The sequence below is a fragment of the Nansenia antarctica genome, assembly GCF_963989245.1.
Source record: "Nansenia antarctica genome assembly, chromosome: 1".
Lineage (NCBI taxonomy): Eukaryota > Metazoa > Chordata > Actinopteri > Argentiniformes > Microstomatidae > Nansenia > Nansenia antarctica.
Window position 1 is genome coordinate 46,740,750 of NC_137674.1, and position 22,690 is coordinate 46,763,439.

At 48.4% G+C, this 22,690-nt stretch overlaps 1 protein-coding gene across 1 annotated transcript in view; it reads left to right on the plus strand.

The window, feature by feature from the left end:
* Positions 1-22,690, plus strand: part of LOC308168647 (MAM domain-containing glycosylphosphatidylinositol anchor protein 2-like) — a gene marked incomplete at its 3' end in the record, with an annotated part of 167,235 nt that overhangs the window by 32,146 nt on the left and 112,399 nt on the right. The window contains exon 2 of the mRNA XM_080543250.1: positions 13,528-13,667. Coding sequence (XP_080399376.1) covers positions 13,528-13,667 — 140 coding nt within the window. The remainder of the gene's footprint in view (positions 1-13,527; positions 13,668-22,690) is intronic.

Below are 22,690 nucleotides of genomic sequence, written 5' to 3' on the forward strand. Positions count from 1 at the left end.
TGTTCTTGTTGTCTTGTGTGAACTGACCTGGTGTAGGACATACCGTTAAATCTGTTACGTCTGGGGCAGACCTCGTCATGGTCCCGGGGGAAAAAACGAACAGGTTTTGATCACGTGGAATGTCAGTATGTTCATTTACATTTGCATTGAAGTCCACTCTCTCCTGCGCCCCCGCCCTACCTCTTCCCCCCTCCCCAACCCTCCCCTCCCACTTTACCTGCCTGCCACTGATGTGTGTAAACGGGGTGACCCAGGTAAATCACAGTAAATCAAGGCCTGTTCAGACAAAAAAAGGACAGGGAAATCTTTTCTGGCGTTTTACCATTATCTCTGTGGGAATAGGGCTTTGTGTGTGTGTGTGTGTGTGTGTGTGTGTGTGTGTGTGTGTGTGCGTGTGCGTGTGTGTGTTTGTTTGTTTGTGCTTGCATGCATGCATGTGTGCATGACTGTGTATGAGTGTGTACTGTGTGTGGGTGTGTGGGTGTGCACGTGCGCGTGTGCATGTGTGTGTTGGGGTGTTTGCTGAGCACTGTTCTCAGCGTCAGGGAGTCATCTGAGGCCAGCTGGTGACGGCGTCTCTCACCTTGAGGCAGAATGTTGGACTCCGGTCGCTGGAATTCGCAGCAAATCAGTTATTATGATGTCATCATAACACTCTTAGAATGCTAGAGTGTCTCACATTTTCTGTGTTCTGAAAAGAAGTTCTGTTAGAAACTGCTGAGCTGTGGCATGGGGTGGTCCAGTGGTCTAGCACCGCGGTCTACAGTGCACACACATTATGCCCATGTCGGCATGGGTTCGTGTCGACCCATGCCCTGCTGACATGCCCTCTCTCCCTTCTTCTCCTTAATTTCTTCACTGTATCTTTCCAATAAAATGAAAAATATGAGAGGGACTGCTCCACTCAGAAAAAAATACTTAAAAAAAAAGAAAGAAACTGCTGAGCTGTCAAACAATAGCGTGTTACGTAATAGCGTTAAAGTAACCCGTCCCTATGGGCTCCTTCGATGGTCCCACTTGGGTCATGGTGTGTGAGCATCTTGGAGAGGTTTCTCCCACCCTGTGTATATACTGCATACTATCAGCGGAGGCTGGTGGAGGTAGGAATGGGAGGACGGGGCACATGGTAAATGCATGGAACGGAAAAGAGGAACGGTATCAAACCCGTTCTCCGCTCTCTCTCTCTCTCTCTCTCTCTCTCTCTCTCTCTCTCTCTCTCTCTCTCTCTCTCTCTCTCTCTCTCTCTCCACACCGGCCTCTCCTGTTCTTCCATCCATGTGTTCCATCACCTACAGGACTCATTCAGTCTCCTGATATCATCTGTTCTGTCTTCACAGTCGACCAGCTTCTCTCTCTCCACCTCAACACCCTGACCGTATTACATGGCCTACTGGACGGCCACATAAGCCCCCCCCCCCCCCACACACACACACGCACACACGCACAGGCACATGCACGTGCACACACACACACACACACACACACACACACACACACACACACACATACACACACACACAGGCACATGCACGCACATGCATACACACACACACACACATACGCACACGTACACACACCCATACACACACACACACACGCACACGTACACACACCCGTACACACACACACACACACACATGCACGCGCGCGCACACACACACACACACACGCACGTACACACATGCACACGTACACACACACACACACACACACACACACACACACACACTAGCCCCATGTGCGCACTCTGAAGCCCAGATGTGTCCTGTAGCCTCAGCTAGGTTAGCCTCCTGCCCGCCAGCCGGCCAGCCAATCATAACAAGGCTGCACCTTCACTGTGTCAGTACTTCCTTCGCTTCGCTAAACCCTACTGCATGTTGGGAAAAATAACACAACAGGTCTGTGTTTTTGCGGGGCCATGTGTGTTTGTGTCTGTGTGTGTCTCTGTGTGTCTGTGTGTGTGTGTGTGTGTGTGTGTGTGTGTGTGTCTTTAATGAGGTTACAATGACTTCATGTGCTTTGCGGCTTGGCGACTGCAGTGTGTGTCGCATAACGTCTATGTTGGGGGGGGGGGGGAGAGGAGAACGATAACGAGCTGTGTGTGTACAAAAGGGACGGGATATTGAAACATGTACTGATCATCTGTTATGGCTGTGATATTGCCTACCGTAGCAGATAGAGATCCAATGCTGTTGGTGTGTGTGTGTGGGGGGGGGGGGCTGCTCTGTCACCCTACAACCCATTCATTACTTTCATATCACCGTCAGAACGCCCACACACACCACACACGCACACACACACACACACATGCAAAACTGGGCTGTATGAACGAGCAGCGGTGACAATGCAGTGCGAGAATGCAATATCTCTGCCTCCCCAACGCAGTCTTGCAGGAGGCAATTAGAGAGAGTGTTTTTCCTATCTGTTCGTTGTTTGTATCGATGCAACATAGCATGGTGCTCCAGGTTTCTCTGAGTAAGCCAATATATTGTGTATCAGATGGAATTATGGAGATCTTGTTGAATAAACAGTGGAAAAAAGCACCGGGGCGTGAAGAGCAAAAAAAAAAGCACCCATCTCATTTAACCGCCACACCACCACGCTTGACCCAGCTGGGTTAAATCTCTTCATGGTGCTTCAAACTTCTTTGACTGGATTAGTGCTTGTGCTCACACCCCCCCATCACCCCCCCCCCCCCCCCCCCCACCGTGGTTCGAGTTCCCTCAACAGCCTTCTCCTTGCATTGATATCAGCTCCATATCCTGTATATTAGGTAGCTTAAAGCTTGGATGCACATCGGATAAAGAAATGCTTTTTCCTTCCAAAGTCGTGAGGAATCAGAGGACCAGAGAGCTAACTGCCTCCCGGGAAAGAGGGAGGTATCATGGAGAGTATGGTTCTAACCTTATCGCATCGAAACGCTGTCGGACTACTGCACTGATTTACTACTGTTCCACTCAGGGGGAGGCTGGCAGGGTGGTGGGAATTGGAGGACGGGCGCTTGGTGATGCGTGGAACGGAATGAGGAACGGTTTCTAACAGAAAATCGGAGGACAGGCACATCGTGATGCATTGAAGTGTATTGAACACGTGTCAGATGAGGAACGGTAACACGTGAGCACTGAGCCCCTCCTTCTACTCCCACCAGCCTCCCCCTGGTACTTTCCTACTGCCGTACATCCAATCAAACTTTATTCATACAGAACATTTCAGACAAAGATTGCAACATAAGGCGCTTTGCTGGAATATGAATAAAAACAATTAAAAGACAAGACAAAACGTAAGAGGATTACAGTCACATTTACATTTTTGACATTCAGCAGACGCTTTTATCCCAAAGCGACTTACAACCAAGTACATTCATCGAAAGTAATTGAATCATCTATACATCAGTCATCATAAGAAAAAAAGGAAGGGAGGAAGGATTATTTTCTTTTATTTTTACTAAATAAAATAAAAAATATTTTAAATTATTTTATTAGATGAAGTGTACAGAGGGGTAGTGTGGGGGTGAAGAGGTATTTAGGAGGGACAGGTGTAACCTGAAGAGATGGGTCTTCTGTCTACGGCGGAAGATAGGTAGTGACGTGAGGATAGACACGTATAACAGTGATGGGAGATAAGTAAAAGCAGAGAACGTGTGAGGACCGGAGAGATGGTCGATGAAAACGAACAAATGTAATAAAAACAAAGCAAATAATAATACAAACAAATGGGGGATGAGCTAAAAGAACTGAACGGCTAACAGACTAAAAGCAGGTAAAAAGCATGTAAAGCCTAAAAAGGTGAAACATTCAAAACATGTTTTAGGAAGCCCCCCTCTGGTTCTCTGTGTACTAGTTGTGTGCTACTACACTACCACTACTGGACTACTGTGTATGTGCTGCTCCCAGGGGCCCCCAAGACGCGAGAATGTCCTCAAATAGAACACACTCCCCGAACATCTGGAGGGCTCGTCACCCGTGGAGAAGGTCACGGATCCACGTGTGCCAGACACGAACGCTTCAATGCGCTACATCCAGGAGATATAGTAGCAGCGCTGCTGCTGAAAATACTTAGCATAGTATAGCTGCATCAGGGTCAGAAGTGGAAGTTGGAGGAAGTGTGTGTGTGTGCGGTTGTTGTAGTCGGGTGGTACAGTAGGAGAAGGTAGTGAAGCTTGCTGCTCCCGCTTGGATTTGCATGTAGGGTAGAGAAGTGCTGTGTCACCCGGTGAAGCCCAAGGGCCGTGCTGTGTCAGCAATATGCTTGACAGAAAACAAGCATTAATTCCTCTCTCTCTCTCTCTCTCTCTCTCTCTCTCTCTCTCTCTCTCTCTCTCTCTCTCTCTCTCTCTCTCTCTCTCTCTCTCTCTCTCTCTCTCTCCCCCCCCCTGTACCCACCCGCCTGCTCCTTGCAGAAGTCTCGGATGCTATTTTTAAAACTTTTTTTTTTATGTCTTGGAAGTTTTAACAACATGTTTTTTGAGACATTAATTTCTTAGAACATTATACGTGGCATGGATTAGGTCATCAATACTGATCGATGATGACCGGTATGAATTAACACTTTTTGTAAACAATAGTTGCACAGCTGCTTTCAATTTCCCTCAGCCCCATATCAATTAGTGGCACTGTAATGAAAAGTAATGAATCATTTAGCTGTGTTTTATCCAATTGCCACTTTATAAATAAAGCAACTGGAGGATTTCCTTCAGCGTACTGTACCCCTGTGGTGCCACAAGATCTGTTACATCTATTATAGCACACTCCCCAACATACTCCCCAGTAAACCTCCTGGTATACTCCCCAGTTCACTTCCTAGAACACTTCCTAGAACACTTCCTAGCATGCGGCTGTGGCGCAGGAGGTAGAGTCGCCATCTAATGATCACAAGGTTGGCAGATCAGCGGTTCAAGCCCCGGCTGGCCACATGTCGAAGTGTCCTTGGGCAAGACACTGAACCCCAAAATTGCTCCCAGTGAGCGGGCCAGCGCCTTGCATGGCAGCTTGCCGCCATTGGTATGTGTGTGTGAATGGGTGAATGAGAGGCCATTGTAAAGCGCTTTGGAGCAGCAAAAAAGGCGCTATATACTGTGCCTTGCAAAAGTATTCACCCCCCTTGGCTTTTTACCTATTTTGTTACATTACAACCTGTAATTAAAATGTTTTTTAATCAGAATTTTATTTGATGAATCTGCACAAAATAGTCTTAGTTTTGAAATGAAATGAGAAATATATATATTATATAAAAAAATAAAAAAATAAAAATAAAGAACTGAAAATTGGCATGTGCATATGTATTCACCCCCTTTGTTATGAAGCCCCTAAAAAGCTTGGTGCAACCAAGCACCTTCAGAAGTCACATAATTAGTGAAATGAAGTCCACCTGTGTGCAATCTAAGTGTCACATGATCTGTCAGTATATACACACCTTTTCTGAAAGGCCCCAGAGGCTGCAACACCTAAGCAAGAGGCACCACCAACCAAACACTGCCATGAAGACCAAGGAACTCTCCAAACAAGTCCGGGACAAAGTTGTTGAGAAATACAAGTCAGGGTTGGGTTACAAAAAAATATCAAAATCTTTGATGATCCCCAGGAGCACCATCAAATCCATCATAAACAAATGGAAAGAACATGGCACCACAACAAACCTACCAAGAGAGGGCCGCCCACCAAAACTCACGGACCGGGCAAGGAGGGCATTAATCAGAGAGGCAGCACAGAGACCAAGGGTAACCCTGGAGGAGCTGCAGAGTTCCACTGCAGAGACTGGAGTGTCTGTCCATAGGTCCACAATTAGCCGTACACTCCATAGAGCTGGGCTTTATGGAAGAGTGGCCAGAAGAAAGCCGTTACTTTCCGCTAAAAATAAGAAGGCACGTTTTGAGCTTGCAAAAAGGCATGTCGGAGACTCCCAAAATGTATGGAGGAAGGTGCTCTGGTCAGATGAGACTAAAATTGAACTTTTTGGCCATCAAGGAAAACGCTATGTCTGGCGCACACCCAACACATCCCATCACCCCAAGAACACCATCCCCACAGTGAAACATGGTGGTGGCAGCATCATGCCGTGGGGCTGTTTTTCAGCAACAGGGACTGGGAAACTGGTCCGAGTCGAGGGAAAGATGGATGGTGCTAAATACAGGGATATTCTTGAGCAAAACCTGTACCAGTCTGTAAGTGATTTGAGACTAGGACGGAGGTTCACCTTCCAGCAGGACAATGACCCCAAGCATACTGCTAAAGCAACACATTAGTGGTACAAGGGGAAACATATAAATGTGTTGGAATGGCCTAGTCAAAGCCCAGACCTCAATCCAATTGAGAATCTGTGGTCAGACTTGAAGATTGCTGTTCACAAGCGCAAACCATCAAACTTGAAGGAGCTGGAGCAGTTTTCCCTTGAGGAATGGGCAGAAATCCCAGTGGAAAGATGTGGCAAGCTCATAGAGACTTATCAAGCTCATAGAGACTTGCAGCTGTGATTGTCGCAAAAGGTGGCTCTAAGGACTGACTTTAAGGGGGTGAATAGTTATGCACATTGATATTTTCTGTTATTTTGTCCTATTTGTTGTTGTTTGCTTCACAATAAAAAAAACACATCTTCAAAGTTGTAGGCATATTCTGTTAATTAAATGATGCAAACTTTCAAACAATCCATTTTAATTCCAGCTTGTGAGGCAACAAAACACGAAAAATGTCAAGGGGGGTGAATACTTTTGCAAGGCACTGTAAGTGCAGTCCATTTACCATTTAGCATACTCCCCAGTTCACTTCCTAGAACACTTCCTAGCATACTCCCCAGTACACTCCCTATTACACTTCCTAGTACACTCCCTAGCACACTTCCTAGTACACTCCCTAGCACACTTCCTAGTACACTCCCTAGCATACTCTCCAGTACACTCCCTAGTACACTTCCTAGCACACCCCCTAGTACACTCCCTAGCACACTTCCTAGTACACTCCCTAGCACAGTTCCTAGTACACTCCCTAGCATACTCTCCAGTACACTCCCTAGTACACTTCCTAGCACACCCCCTAGTATACTTCCTAGCACACTTCATACTACACAGCATACATACTAGCACATTCCGCAGCATACTGCCTGCCGAGTCCCCAGCCCACCCCCTCTCCTCTCCAAGTACCTGTCCCCAGCACCCCCCCTCCTCTCCAAGTACCTGTCCCCAGCACCCCCCCTCCTCTCCAAGTACCTGTCCCCAGCACCCCCCCTCCTCTCCAAGTACCTGTCCCCAGCACACCCCCCCATCTCTCCAAGTACCTGTCCCCAGCCTGGCTCACCCATTAGCAGACCCATGCTGCAGACCGTCTGTGTTTGAACCTGGGTCTCCTGCCCTCAACAAGACTGTGTTAGCCTGCTGAGCTAAAGCTGTCACCAGTCTTCGAATCTCAAGCCAGCTTATAGTGCACATGTTTTATACCATTTGTCATTCCCTTCCATACATTACAATGAGCTCTGTCCTCCGATTTCTACCTCCACCATCCTCCCCTGGTGCCCCCATAACACCATGAACACATGGCACAGTACAGAACAGCCTTGTCCAGAGACACACAGAGGATCCAGACCCTAATCATCCCTGGCGTGTCCGGGGCGGGCTGTCGTGCGTCCATTCTGGGAGCAGACGGGCCGGGCCGGTAACTCTGGGCAGACCAATGTGGTACCGTGCAGACAGCCAGGAACCTTCCCAACAGTTCCCAGAATTGGGGGAGAGGTGATTGAATTAAAGGAAAGGGGATATTCTGTAATATGGATACGTGCTTTGCCTGTGGGAGGTCTAATGCCTGGATTAGGGGGAAGATACTATCACTGTAAGACCAGGGGACGGTCTAATGCCTGGTTTAGGGGGAAGATACTATGACTGTAAGACCAGGGGACGGTCTAATGCCTGGTATAGGGAAGATACTATGACTGTAAGACCAGGGGACGGTCTAATGCCTGGTTTAAGGAAGATACTATGACAGTAAGGACAGGGGACAATCTAATACCCGGTTTACGGGAGATACTCTGACTACTATAAGGACAGGGGACGATGTAATGCGTGCTTTAGGGGCTGTATAATACCTGGTTAGGGTAGGGGAGGTGCAGAGCCTGGTTTAGCGGTGATGCTGCGATTGTAAAGCCAGGGCACGGTCTAATGCTGCCTTTGGGGGACGGTGTAATGCCTGATTTAAGGACGAAGCTGTTATGCCAGAGGGCGGTCTAATCCCTGGTTCAGTGAAGATTTGGTTTGCCTGGGGAGCGGCCGGGTGCCAGGTTTAGTGGAAATGCTGTGACTGCAGTGTCCCGCCAGGGGGAGATGTTTAGGGGCAGTTTAATGCCTGGTTTTAGCTCCTATGATTCAGACCCTGTAAGTCTATGTGGGGCCAGGTTGGCAGACAGGCCGGCTGAGGCGGTGGCGTCCCCCTGCAGTGGTCCTGTCATGTGCGTCTAAGTGATTATCAGGGAGCGAGGTAGTGGTCCTCTCCTCTGTCCAACCCAGCCTATTATCCCCCCAGACCAGACCAGACCAGACCAGACCAGGCCTGATTACTGTGATGGAGAGGAGCCCTCTGTTTAAAGGGGATTACAGGCCAAATGGGACTGGCGGACTGTGTGTGTGTGTGGGGGTGTGTGTGTGTGTTTGTGTCGTTGGTGTGTGTGTGTCTGTGTCTGTGTCTGTGTCTGTGCCTGTGCCTGTGCGTGTGCATGTGCGTGTGCGCGTCTGTGTCTGTGTGTGTTTTTGTGTCGTTGGTGTGTGTGTGTCTGTGTCTGTGTCTGTGCCTGTGCCTGTGCCTGTGCGTGTGCGTGTGCGCGTCTGTGTCTGTGTCTGTGTGTGTGTGTGTGTGCATGTCCAGGCCTGATCCCAGACCTAGTGTGACTCAGCCAAACTAAACTAGTCTCTATGGAGGAGCTCCAGGTCAAGACCCACATGTGCAATCAGAACTGGGTGTGTTTGGTTGATGGTTCACAGTACCGTACCCATAACGAACATATGAAGGCTACCCCTCGGACTTGTCCTTGCACTTCATATGAGTTTGTTGTCAGTGGTTTACAGTTCGATAGACAAGATGCGCGTGCGTTTTTGTGCGTATGTGAGTTTGTGTGTGTGTGTGTGTGTGTGTGTGTGTGTGTGTGTCTGTGTGTCTGTGTCTGTTTTGCCGATCGCGGTTCCATCTCCTACTCCCACTCTGGGTCCAGCTCAGTGTGACAGTCATTAGCTAACTTTTGTTTGTGTGTGTGTGTGTGTGTGTGTTTGTGTGTCGTTGGTGCGTGTGTATGTGTGTGTGTGTCTGGTTTGCCAATTGCGTTTCCTCCTGTCTCCGCAGCCTCCAGAAACGCTCGGCTCTCCGTGCGGTTTCCTGTCAGAGATATGAAATGTGTAAGAAATAAACAATTAGCCCCCCCGCCCCCCCCCCCCTCTCCCACATGCACACACAAACACACAAAAAAAGAGTGACAGATGCGAACGACGGTTTAGGGAAATGAAAACAAAATCCGGTTGAATTCGATATGTAAATGGGGCCTCGTCAACGGAGCGATAATGTCGCTCGCTGCAAACAGCTCTGGACTTTCAATAACATTTACTGCAGCACCGCAGCCGCTGACTCTTGTTTCTGTACAGAGGGAGGGAGCCGTGTGTGAGATAGGCAGATCGAGCGTCGTGAATAACATAATACCGTATTTAGACATCCACCTTTAGGGGAGCTGCTGCACCGAGGGAACCAGGAAGTGTTCTATCCCAGCAGCTAGAAGATGCTGGGTTGATCCCCTGGCTCCTAGATGTCAGTATGAGTGTGAAAGTGTGATACGGTACTGAACTGATTTGTGGTACTTTGCACTTGGTGGCTTAGGGGCTTAGTGTTTTGGTATTGTGGTGATTGTTTGTTTTTACATCTTGTCGTACCTGCTGCTGTAAATGAACTTCCCCTTTGGGGATACGGCAATACTCTAGTCTACTGTACCCTACCCTACCTTACCCTACCCTACCTTACCCTACTCTACCTAACCCTACCCTATCCTACCCTACCTAACCCTACCCTACACTACCCTACCCTACACTACCTTACCCTACTCTACCTTACCCTACCCTACACTACCTTACCCTACCCTATCCTACCCTACACTACCTTACCCTATCCTATCCTACCCTACCCTACCCTACCCTACCTAACCCTACACTACCTTACCCTACCCTATCCTACCCTACCCTATCCTACCCTACCTTACCCTACCCTATCCTACCCTATCCTATCCTATCCTACCCTATCCTATCCTATCCTACCCTATCCTATCCTACCCTATCCTATCCTATCCTACCCTATCCTATCCTACCCTACCCTATCCTATCCTACCCTATCCTATCCTACCCTATCCTATCCTACCCTATCCTACCCTATCCTACCCTATCCTATCCTATCCTACACTACCCTATCCTATCCTACCCTACCTACACTACCTTACCTTACCCGACCCTACCTTACCTACACTACCCAACCTTACCTTACCCTACTCTCTCCTATCCTACCTTACCCTACCCCCACTACCCTACGTTACGAACCCTACCTTACCCTACCCTACCTTACCCAACCCTACCCTACTTTACCTGACCTGACCTTACCCTACCCTACTATACTCTACCCTAGACTCCTCTATGTTACCCTACCCTACCCTACACTCTCCATTCGACCCTATTCTATGCCTACGTACATCCACTATACTCGTAAACAGTATGAACCACTCAGAAAGCCTTTCCATATGTCTAACCTGCTCTCCGGCGGCCCCGCCGGGCTGTTGTAGATAGACAGGCAGAGTAATACCATGCTAGCGTGAAACCTGAATGGGTCAATCATGTTGTCGTGGTTCGGCTGTGTGACTGGAGCAGAACAGGAGCTGCCTGGCCACTGCCACCGCCTCTACTCTTCCAGCACTCTAAAGTCCCTGATGGAATTGTGGAAGAAAAAAACAAACAGATTCAGTCGTGATTCTGTGAACAGGAACACACAGCAGGGAGGTTTGCCTCTCCTCTTCCCCGCAGAGAGCCTGTTTACCTTTTTCAAATCCCTCATGATCATCCTCTCCATATGGCAGGCAGTCACCATATGTCCCTAACCCATTTTATTCATGGGACTATACATAATACTGGGTTATATGAATATTGCTCACGCAATGGTCTCTTTTTTTTTCGTAAGCATCGCATCTTTCAAGGAATGTTTGGGGCTGGGCACCTGTGAATGAACGATGATGTACACTCACTGAACACTTTATTAGGAACTCCTTCTCATTCGTGGAAGCGGTGTACTGGTATGGGAGATGTTTTCTTAGCACAAATCATTTGGCCCGTTCATCGCTTGAATGCCACAGCCTATCGGTCAAATTTGGAGTATTGTTGCTGGCTACGTGCATCCCTTCATGGCCACAATTTACCCATCTTCCAAGGTCACTTCCAGCATGATAATGCACCATGTCACAAAGCAAAAGTTGTCTCAAACTGGTTTCATGAACATGACAATGATCCCAGTCACCGGATCAGAATCCAATAGAACACTTGGAATGTGGTAGAACGGGAGATTCACAGATTGAGAGTGCACCTGAAACATCTGCAGGAATTGCGTGATGCAATCATGTCATCATGGACCAGAATCTCAATGCCAAGAATTGAGGCTGTTTTGAGAACAAAGGGAGGCCCTACCCAGTATTAGTATGCAGTAGTGTTCCTAATAAAGTGTTAGGGTGAGTGTAACAAGAGTTCTAATTATGAAATCAGCCTTTCCTGCCATTGGCGATGGTCTTAATTGAGAGGTGGAGGATGGCCTCTGAGTGTTAGCATGGTCCTCTGGGGTCTGTGTGAGTGTGTGTGTGTGTGTATATATATGTGTGTATATATGTGCATGATGCACGCCACAACGAGACTGACTTCCCAGCAGGCCACATTAACAGAGTCACGGGGGGGGGGGGGGTCTGATTCTCTAAAAATAGATAATAGAAAAGTAGGCCAGAGTACATAGCAGGCAGCTGGCAGGCGCACACACACACACACACACACACACACACACACACACACACACATGATCAAAGGAACAATACTTTGTTTTCCTCTGTAGTCACACACAATGGAAAAAACATTTTAGCTTTAGCTTTACCTTTTAGCTTGTTTGCTATTTTTGGAATTCCACTTTCAATTAAAATACTGTAACGAAGTGTGTGTGTGTGTGTGTGTGTGTGTGTGTGTGTGTGTGTGTGTGTGTGTGTGTGTCTGTGTCTGTGTCTGTGTGCGTACATTTTTGTTTTCACAATGATGTGAAAACAACCGTATTGCAGAAACTTTTCTCCTACTCCTCCCAGTGCCCAGTTCTCATAGGTAATCCATTCCTTGCATTACAGAACACACACACACACACACACACACACACACACACACACCCACACACACGCACACACGCACTCACAATGGGAGGCTCAATAAGAGTGTGATGATTCTGATTATTACATTTCTGCAGCTGCTTGGGGGAACAGCTTCATAAGTGTGGATCACGGAAGCCTCAGCCCTGTGGAGCAGCTTACGCCTCCAGCACCTCCTAGGGAGGCTGGCGGAGGTAGAGATCGGAGGACGGGCTCATTGTAATGCACGAAATGGAAGGAGGACACCACATGGTGTTTGATACCGTTCCTCATTCCATCCCCACGCATCGCCATGAGCCCATCGTCCTCCTCCGGTTCCTACCTCTGCCAGCCTCCCCAGGTCCGCCATGCTCTCCCCTGCTGTTTCTCACAGGCTCAGATCAATAATGGAAGCCTCCCACCTCATCAGTCTCCGGGTGCTCAACGTAGCGAAGTCAGATAGGATAACGCTGAGAACGGAGGGGAGGGTGTGAGGGGAGGGGAGGTTGTGAGGGGATGGGGAGTTATTTGTATCCACTGTTTCCACAGATGAATGTCCTCAGTTTATTACATCAAATCGTGCCTCCGTCGAATCGACTGTGGTTTATTTTTTGGGTCTTTTGACGTCCGCCCGGGGGGGGTAGCAGCCGATTGAAGTTTGTTTGTTGACTTATTTTTTCCTTCCGTTCGCCGCCTTTCACTGACACCAAATTGACGCGACGCCTCTGTGTTCACCGGCGCACGCGTTTCGTATTCGGAAGCGTTAACGTGATTTTAAGTCGGGGGGTTGATCAACCTACTCTCTCAAGGACCCCCCTCGGCTGCTTGTGCTCGTGCTCCGCTTGTGGTCCCGCGTTAGCGAACCTTGATTCAGCTCATCAGCTCACCGCCGAGCGCTTGATCGACGCGTGCTAGGTATAGAACCACCATGGGAGAAACGGCTGCTGGTTTCTCGAATAGAACGCGGAAAAACCCTGAAGGTGCTCCGATCACAATCGCTAGCATTGTAGCTAGCTGTGGGAATCCATGCATTCTAAATGTTATAGTCGTCATGCTAATGCTAGTGAGAATATTGAATTTATGTTGATTTTATGTTCCTGTCACGCCTGTTCCTGTCCACGCACTTGCTCCTCACCTGACCTGTGTTCTCCCCTTGCTCCACAGCGCCTCCTACAGTCCGCATTGTGCACTCCGGCCATGCGTGTAACATTGAGGAGGAGCGCTACACGGAGAGGGTCTACACCATCAGAGAGGGAGAGACCCTGGAGCTGCAGTGTCTGGTCACAGGCCACCCCAGACCTCAGGTGAGTCTACTGTAGTCCCAGACCCAGACCCAGACCCAGAACCAGAACCAGACCCAGAACCAGGGAAAAACAAAGACCTAGACCCAACACCAGACCCAGAACCAGACCCAGACCCAGAACCAGAACCAGACCCAGAACCACGGAGAGACCCAGACTTAGACAAAGGGTACTAATTGCAACGTTTATGCTCTTACTGTACATATTATGGACCAGAGATGTCAAACCCAGTTCCTGCATGGGGTGTGTAGGGTGAGTATGTACATCTGTGTGTGCGTGTGTGTATCTGTGTGTGTGTGAGTGTGTTTGTGTATGTGTGCATGTCTTTTCTTCCAGCCAAACACAGTACGCTATTAAATCCATAGATGCCTTTCTCTCCGACTATGAAAGGGGAATATGTTTCGTCATGAAAGATAACACATTCACATTTATGATGTGCTCCATGGGAAACCGTTTCAGTCTCTTCTCTGAGTGAGTGTTATTCTGCGGCTCTCAGTGCTTTCCGAGTAAATCTTGAATTCCCTGGTGACTGCTAGCTTCTGCTGTAAAGTACCGGCAGCTCCATCTGATTATTTCCCTTATGGCTGTCACCCTCCCCCCCACCCCCCTCCTAGTCCCCCCCAGCCCCCTCCTAGTCCCCCCCACCCCCCTCCTAGTCCCCTTCCTGTACAGCAGCAGCAGGGGCCTGTCAAACCTCCTCATACAGAAGCCTGTGTAGGCAGCACCCAACCACCGCAGCACCCAACCACCGCGGCACCGCATCACCACTCCCCACGCTGTTCTGTCCTGTCCTGTTCTGTCCTGTCCTGTTCTGTCCTGTCCTGTCCTGTCCTGTTCTGTTCTGTTCTCTTCGGTTCTGTTCTGTTCGGTTCTGTTCTGTTCTGTTCTGTTCTGTTCTGTTCTGCTAGCAAATGAGAGCAATCACACAGATTGAAGAGGGTCTCCCATGGGGTGGGTGGTAGAGAGGGGTTAGAGGGAGGTTAGATGGGGGGGTGGGGGCTGGGGGGGTGGGGGATGTGCTGTGACAGCCATGAGGGAAATAATCAGATGTAGCTGCGGGTACTTTACAGCAGAAGCTAGCAGTCACCAGGGAATCCGAGATTTACTCGGAAAGCACTGAGAGCTGCGGAAAGAACACTCACTCTGGAAAGAGACTCAAACGGTTTCCCATGGAGCACATCTTAAATGTGAATGTGTTATCTTTCATGACGATACATATTCCCCTTTCAAAGTCGGAGAGAAAGGCATCTATGGATTTAATAGTGTACTGTCGAACCCCCCTCTGTGAAAACGCGAGCTTCGAGGTGTGTCAGCAGCGCTGCTGATTTGTATTAAACCTCTATTCATCCAGGGGAAACACAGAGATAAAGGTCTCCTTTATGAGTGTGCCCTATCCACATATACATGCAATTATAGAGCAACAAAATTGAATATACATTACAGTAAAATACAAAATGTACACAATAATTCAGTCAGGACACTTACGTCGTTTTGATACGTCGAAAATGGAAATACATTCGGTTTGCCGTAGTTGGCTCCGCTCTGATGTTAAACAACATTAAATGCAATATCAATATCGGTGGGGAGCCCATAAACTATCAAGCCCCCCGTAGGTACCATATTTCCGGACTATAAGTCGCTCCGGAGTATAAGTCGCATCAGTCAAAAAATGCACCATTAAGAGGAAAAAACATCTATAAGTCACACTGGACTATAAGTCACATTTATTTAGAAATGTATTTCACAAAATCCAAGACCAAGAACAGACATTTAATCTGGAAAGGCAAGTTTATTCAACTACACAATAGCACACAGAACAACAGGCTGAATAGAAGTCCGGTATGTTAACATAACACATTAACAGTTATTCAGCAACACAATCCCTTCTTGTGTTTTTTTTAGTTTTTTTTTCTTTCCTAACACCAGGGGAGCCACCCCTCCTAAATTTCGTTGTTTGGTACCTGTACTCAGGGCTGGACTTAGGGGGGTGGGGGCCCCTGGGCTTGAGTCATTGTTCGGGCCCCTACCTACACTAAAAATGATAAGCTACAACTACACCAACCAGAACCTATGACCAGAAACACATGTATCCCAATGGAGTATGTTATTGGCATAAAGCACATGAAGAAAAAGCAAGTGTTAGGCCTGAACCAAGCGGTCAAATGTGGCAGAACCCCAGAACAGACGGACACAGAGACAAGGGTGACAATAATAAAAGAATTTTTTAGGCCTAATCAATACTATACTAGCCCACTGTGTGTGTGTGTGTGTGTGTGTGTGTGTGTGTGTGTGTGTGTGTGTGTGTGTGTGTGTGTGTGAGTGAGTGAGTGAGTGAGTGAGTGAGTGAGTGAGTGAGTTCACTGACACAAAATCAATACAGCAACAGTCCAAATTACATCCATAAAATAAGAGATAGATGCTTACCATTTAGAAGTTATGCCTTCTGGATTTCTTTGCAACAAAGTCCTTGATCAGGTCAGTAAAATCCACTTTCCGAAGCAGGTCACTCTCAAGCGACATCAGAGTCAGATGATTGACCCTGTGCTGTGCCATTGTGGATCTCAGTCTATTCTTCACCAGTCCCAGCTTGGAGAAAGTGCGCTCACCACTTGCATTAGTGACAGGTAATGTCAGGTAAAGCCTCAAAGCAATATCCACATTTGGAAAGATGGCCTGCAGATTTATTTTCCTCAGGGACTGTAAAAGCTCTCTTGCAGAAGATGTATCATCGCTGCTGATGAACTCTTTGAATTGGACAACCTCTTCCACACAGTCTAAGGTCTTTGCACACCAATGCGTGCATGCGTATTTTTAAATCCGTCATCCGAAAAAAACGTTACGCACAGAGACCTTGCACACGAGTCCGTTGCGTTTTTTTACGTTGCGAACTTTCGCAATATGCACTCTACATTCTAAATGCTTGATTTAGCAAAAGGTACAAACAACTGAGAGCAAATATTTATTCATACATTTGGATTTATTTTGGGGCCCCTTGTAGCCCGGGGCCCCTGGGCTCAAGCCCAGGGTAGCCCATGCATAAGTCCGGCCCAGCCTGTACTATAGCAATGACAATAAAGACCATTCATTCATTCATTCATTCATTCATTCATTCATTCATCAATATATATATAATTTCATACTGACTGACATGAACCAAGGAGTAAACATTACCGTCTACAGCCGACAGAGGGCGCTCTGGGCCGCTCTGGGCTTGTGACAACTATATGCTGCTCCTATACCACTGAAGAAATGAACTAAAACATTAGCTTGTTGAAGCTAAGCAAACGGTAGCTTGGTGAACTTGCTTACTGGTAACTTGCTTGTTGGACTCGCTGGCTTGTTATGTTAATTTAGCCTATTCAGCCTCCCATGTATGATATATAAGTCGCACCTGACTATAAGTCGCAGGACCAGCCAAACTATGAAAAAAAGTGTGACTTATAGTCCGGAAAATACGGTAGGTAAAAACACAGAGCGACGCTGCAGGTGGAAGCTGGGGCAGTGGGGCAGATGACCAACATGTAATGCCAGTGGGAAAAACACTGTTTAACCATGGTGTTGTGTTGCCAAACTTGGCCCTTTAAGCCTAGCCCCATGAACATGTGATGTGTGTTTGATTTTGTTCATTGGTGGGTTCAGCTGTCTGTCACCTGACAGCCAGCTGCCATTCTCCTCAAAGTACCCTGCCTGAACCTACGTAGACTCCAATTAACCACATGGCTGTGTGGCACTAAGCGCTCCAACCTCAATCTACCCTGAAGTTTGTTCCAAGTCTGTGAGCACAGTTAGCTAAAAGCAGTTTTTCTTGATGCTGTGGACACCCGTGGGACATTAAAAAAGAAGCATGTTCAGAGAAGCGTGTTTGATCACCGCTGGGTCCCCATGAAAGCAACGATGTGAGGTAAAATGGGAGCTTTAAAAGAACTGCTTTATATACAAATAAAATGTAATGATAAACCCGCTTCCAAGTCAAATATATATTAAATCGGTCCAATCAATTAGACTGCCAAGAGGAGGGAAAGAAAAGCAGAGTTACCTCGGTCGGTATGTTAATGTCATTTTGGAATGAGGAAATTCAAATGTGGAAGAAATCCAGAAGTGCTGTGTACCTTCAGGTTCAGGGGAGGCTGGTGGAGGTAGAAAAATCGGAGGACAGGCTCATGGCAATGCATGGAACGGAATGAGCAATGGTGTTTGATACCTGATGTGTTTCATTCCATTCCATGCATTACGATGAGCCTGTCCTCCGATGGCCTACAACCACTCGGCAAGCTCCAGATGGCTGCTACAACGAAGGGGCCAGTGATTAAGTGTAGTAGTGATTGATTCCGTGATTTCCCCCCCCTCCGTACAACACGGCTGCATGTTCTCAGAGTGCTGGCCCTCTAATGTCCTAATGATTTCACCTCCATCTCAGAGCGGTGGATGGGCCTCTAACAGCCAGAGGCCCCCAGGGGACGTGTCACGTTGGAGTCCAGCCCTGGCGGCTCCGCTGGCACCCCCCCCCCCCCCCTTCCCTGGCATCTTGGCATTGGCTAGCCTGCCTCTCCTCCTCTCCTCTCCCCCTGTCCTCTCCTCCAGTGACAGGAGTGTTAGCCCCCGCTGGTGGGCCAGAGGCAGGGGACCGGTGCGCCAACAGAACCGTTGTTGTCTTCTCCCCACTCTGTGTGTGTGTGTGTGTGTGTGTGTGTGTGTGTGTGTGCGTGTGTGCGAGCATGCTCTGGACTGAGATTGAACTAGACAGAATCATTTTTTGATAACTGTATTTTATTTTGTCGTGTTTCAGAAGCAACAAGAGTTTTATCTCTCGTTTGTTTTTGCTGGCTAGGGAGTACAGTGTGTAGGTTCTCAACAACAACATCAACAACAACAACGTCTAATCTACTTTTCCATCTCCTCTCGCCCTCTACAATGCTAATCCATCCGTGGTAGTTGTTATGATGTACTATATTCAAGGGTCTGGTTTGTTGAGAACATTTCATAGATAACTTTTCAACAAAGCAGGTTTGTTGAGAACATTTCATAGATAACTTTTCAACAAAGCAGGCAGAGGTCTTTGGAGTAGCCCAGGAGTGGAGATATGCTCAAGCAAGGCCTTGCAGAAAGTACCCAATCATCGTCCATTAGTAGACAAGGACTGTAATTAGGACCATTACTCTAAAGAGACTGTGATGTGGAGGGTGATGAGATGATCAAAGTGACACGTGTCACGACCGGTTGTGTGTTCCTGTGTTGATCCTGCGGTGGTATCAGCTCCGGCAGTTAACACGTCATGTTCGTCATCGTCATCATCATCATCATCATCATCTTCATCGTCGTCATCATCACCACCATCATCATCATCATCATCATCATCACCATCATCATCATCATCATCATCATCATCAGTACCATCATCATCATCATCTTCAAGCTAATATCTCATGTCAAAATCTCTGGGCTTTGATTGATCTGCCGGCGTCTCAGGGTCCTTCCTCTAGATGTTAAATATGTAGAGATTGTAGAGGTTGTAGAAAAGAGAGATTGTAGAGGTTGTTGAAAAGAGAGATTGTAGAAAAGAGAGATTGTAGAAAAGAGAGTGTTGAAAAGAGAGATTGTAGAAAAGAGAGTGTTGAAAAGAGAGTGTTGAAAAGATGGATGTGAAGGATGTTCACTGTTCACATACGCCTGCACATGTGTTCTAGAGAGAGTGTGTGTGTGTGTGTGTGTGTGTGTGTGTGTGTGTGAGCAGTCTGTCGTGACAAGGCAGTAATGTATGTTAAGACAATCCCACATGTTTCTTTCAAGAGACTTTTTGAAGGAGGGAGTCTGCAGTTGTGTGGATCAGTAGACACCTGGCGTTATGGAGAGGATTAGCCTTTGGGGCACCAGCTCAAGTTGAGGCTCTGCCTTGAGACTTTCCTCTAACCATATCCTCCTGGAGAATTTCTCTCTTCTTCTGTCTGTCTCTCTCCTCTCCCCTCTCTCTCTCTCTCTCTCTCTCTCTCTCTCTCTCTCTCTCTCTCTCTCTCTTCTACTGTCTTTATTTTCCTCTAGTCTCTCTCTCTCTCTTCCTCTCTCTACCCTATCTCTTTTACTCTAGTCTCTCTCTCATCCTCTATCTCTCTCTTCCTGTTTCCCTCCCTCCCTTCCTCTAGTCATACCCTCCTCCAGTCTCTCTCTCTTCCTCCTCTATCTCTCTCTCCTACCCCTCTCTCCATCTTCCTCCAGTCTCTCTCTCTTCCTCCTCTCTCTCTCTATTGTACCCCTCTCTCCATCTTCCTCCAGTCTCTCTCTCTTCCTCTTTGCCTCTCTCTCTTCCTCGAATCATATCCTCCTCTATTCCTCCTCTATCCCACTCTCTTCTCCTCTTCTTCCCTGTCCTCCTCTATATCCCTCTCTCTATTCATCCTCACTCCCTCTCAGTCTCCCTCTACTATCTCTCCTCCTATCCCCAGTTAAGAGAGCACTGTGCACTCTCTCCTCTCCCCCTCCTCTCTCTCTCTCTCTCTCTCTCTCTCTCTCTCTCTCTCTCTCTCTCTCTCTCTCTCTCTCTCCCTGTCCCTCCCCCTCTCTCTTTGATATGGAAAGGATAAAGCAGACAAAGAGAGAGAACCTTGTTACATCATCCTTCCTCCTCTGTACAGTACATCCAGCTAGCCCCACCCCCCCCTCGCTCTCTCTCTCTCTGTTCTCACTCTCTTACTCCCTACTCTCTCCTCTCTCCCAGCCATTGTCCACACGTGTGGACACACACACAGCCAGCCAGCCAGCCAGCCAGCCAGCCAGCCAGCCAGCCAGCCAGGCCTGGTCCTGATCGATGTTTCCTTCACATGGGCCATAGACAACAAGTGTGTTGCTGCTGCTGCTGCTCCTGGCAGCTCCAGCAGGCTGCCTCGTCTCTGTCAGCCTGTGGAGGCAGGCCTCTATAAATAGACCGGCCAATGGACACGCTCGCCTCTCTTTTCCCACACTGGAGCCTACGTCACTGCAGTGCTCTGGCTCTAGCAGAGAGGGAGGGAGGCAGGGAGGGAGGGAGGGAGGGAGGCAGGGAGGGAGGGAGGGAGGGAGGGAGGCAGGCAGGCATGGATGGAGGGAGGTTGGGAAGGAGGGTGGCAGACAGACAGGCGGGGATGGAGGGAGGCAGAGAGCGAAAGAGGCAGACAGGGAGGCAAACAGACAGGCAGGGAGGCAGAATGGGAGGGAGTCAGACAGATAGGCAGGGAGGCAGGGAGGGAGACAGGCAGGCAGGGAGGAAGACTGGCAGGCTGGGAGGGAGGGAGGGAGGGAGTGAGGGAAGGAGTGAGTCAAGGAGGAGGGGAGGCAGGCAGGCAGGCAGGGAGTGAGGCGGGAGAAAGTGAGGGAAGTAGGCAGACAGGCACTTTCTCCTTCTATCTATCTCTGTGTGTGTGTGTCTTTCTCTCTCTAATGCCAATCTGCTGACTACATACAGACATCATCATCATCATCATCAGCAGCATCATCATCATCATCATCATGGTGGCAGCACGTGGTTGTGTGTGTGTGTGTGTGTGTGTGTGAGACGTATTTACGTACAGAGAACAGCTACTCCCCGGGAAAGTGTCCATTCATCATCACACAGCCTGTGGCCAACTAGAATACATTAGACTTTGAGACAGGCTGCAGCACAGAGGCCGAGGCTTGACTATGCTATAGATTCAGAGTGGAGACTGTTGGAGAACATTGGAGTTGAGGAGTTGCACAAACTTAATTCTCAGTAATCTCTTAATCGGCGGCTCGTCAACAAGTTATTAAACGGTATGCCCTGGAGTGTACAATGCTAATCTTGTTGATTTATTGTTAACTCTGTCCAGCCCTCCTCCCTGTGTGTGTGTGTGTGTGTGTGTGTCTGTGTATGTATGTATGTATGTGTGTGTGTCTGTGTGTGTGTGTGTGTGTGTGCGTGTGTGTGTGTGTGTGTGTGTCTGTGTGCGTGTGTGCGTGTGTGCGTGCATGAGTGTGAGTTGTAATTCTGCATGTCTGGTTTCTCTGCAGCCAAGTCAAAGCTCCTGTGGTCTCACTCAAGTAGAAGAGCAGAAGGATCAAACGCGAAGAGAAGAGAGGATAGGGGACATCCTTATGACACCTCCCTTTCCTCCGACCTCCCAAAAACGAAAGCCACTGACCGCCCCTCGCGGCGTGGCTAAACGCCATGAATTCCAATCGGATGTTCTTCCTAACCGACGGCGATATATGTTTGTGTAAACAAACCCGTTCGCTACCTCCATCTTCAGCAAAGCATGAAATGGATTTCATAGTCCTCCTCGCCATGAGAAGGTTGTGACTCGGTGCCGTTTTGGTGCCGGAATGCCAGCGCTGCATTCTTCAGCTGCATCCAGAGCCCTGGGACATGGAGCCCAGGCAGGGCATAGGAGGAGGGGGAGACGCTGCCAATTAGCCGCTGAGAAGAGGGGTCATTTGTTTGGTGGGGGGGTGAGGGGGGAGGGGGGAGAGAGTGGGGGGTCAATGGCTCCTAATTACTCTGCCTCACATCCACATCCACATACACGACATGCACGTCGCGCTCACACACACACATGCACACACTCTCACACACGTACCGTACCTCCTTGAATGGGAGATAAGCAGTCCAGCTAAGCAATTCAGTAGAACTAGCTAATGATAAAGGAGGGTTTTGTTGCAATGTAGGTCAGAACCACACAGGAAGCCTTACACACACTCACGTACGTGCACGCACACACCCACCCACACACCCACACACCCACACACACACTCACACACACACACACACACACACACACACACACGCACACACACACACACACACACACACACATACTCTCACACTTAGGGCCCAGCAAACCACGGCCATGCCAGGGCTGAATGGCCAATTTGCTCCGCTTGTCTGCATGACTGGCAGTGTGAGTGTACACAGGAGGCTCAGACATGCAGACACACACACACACACACACACGCATACACACACACACACACACACACACACACACACACATACATACACACATACAGTACATACACACAGACTCTTCAAAGCTCCATTTGCA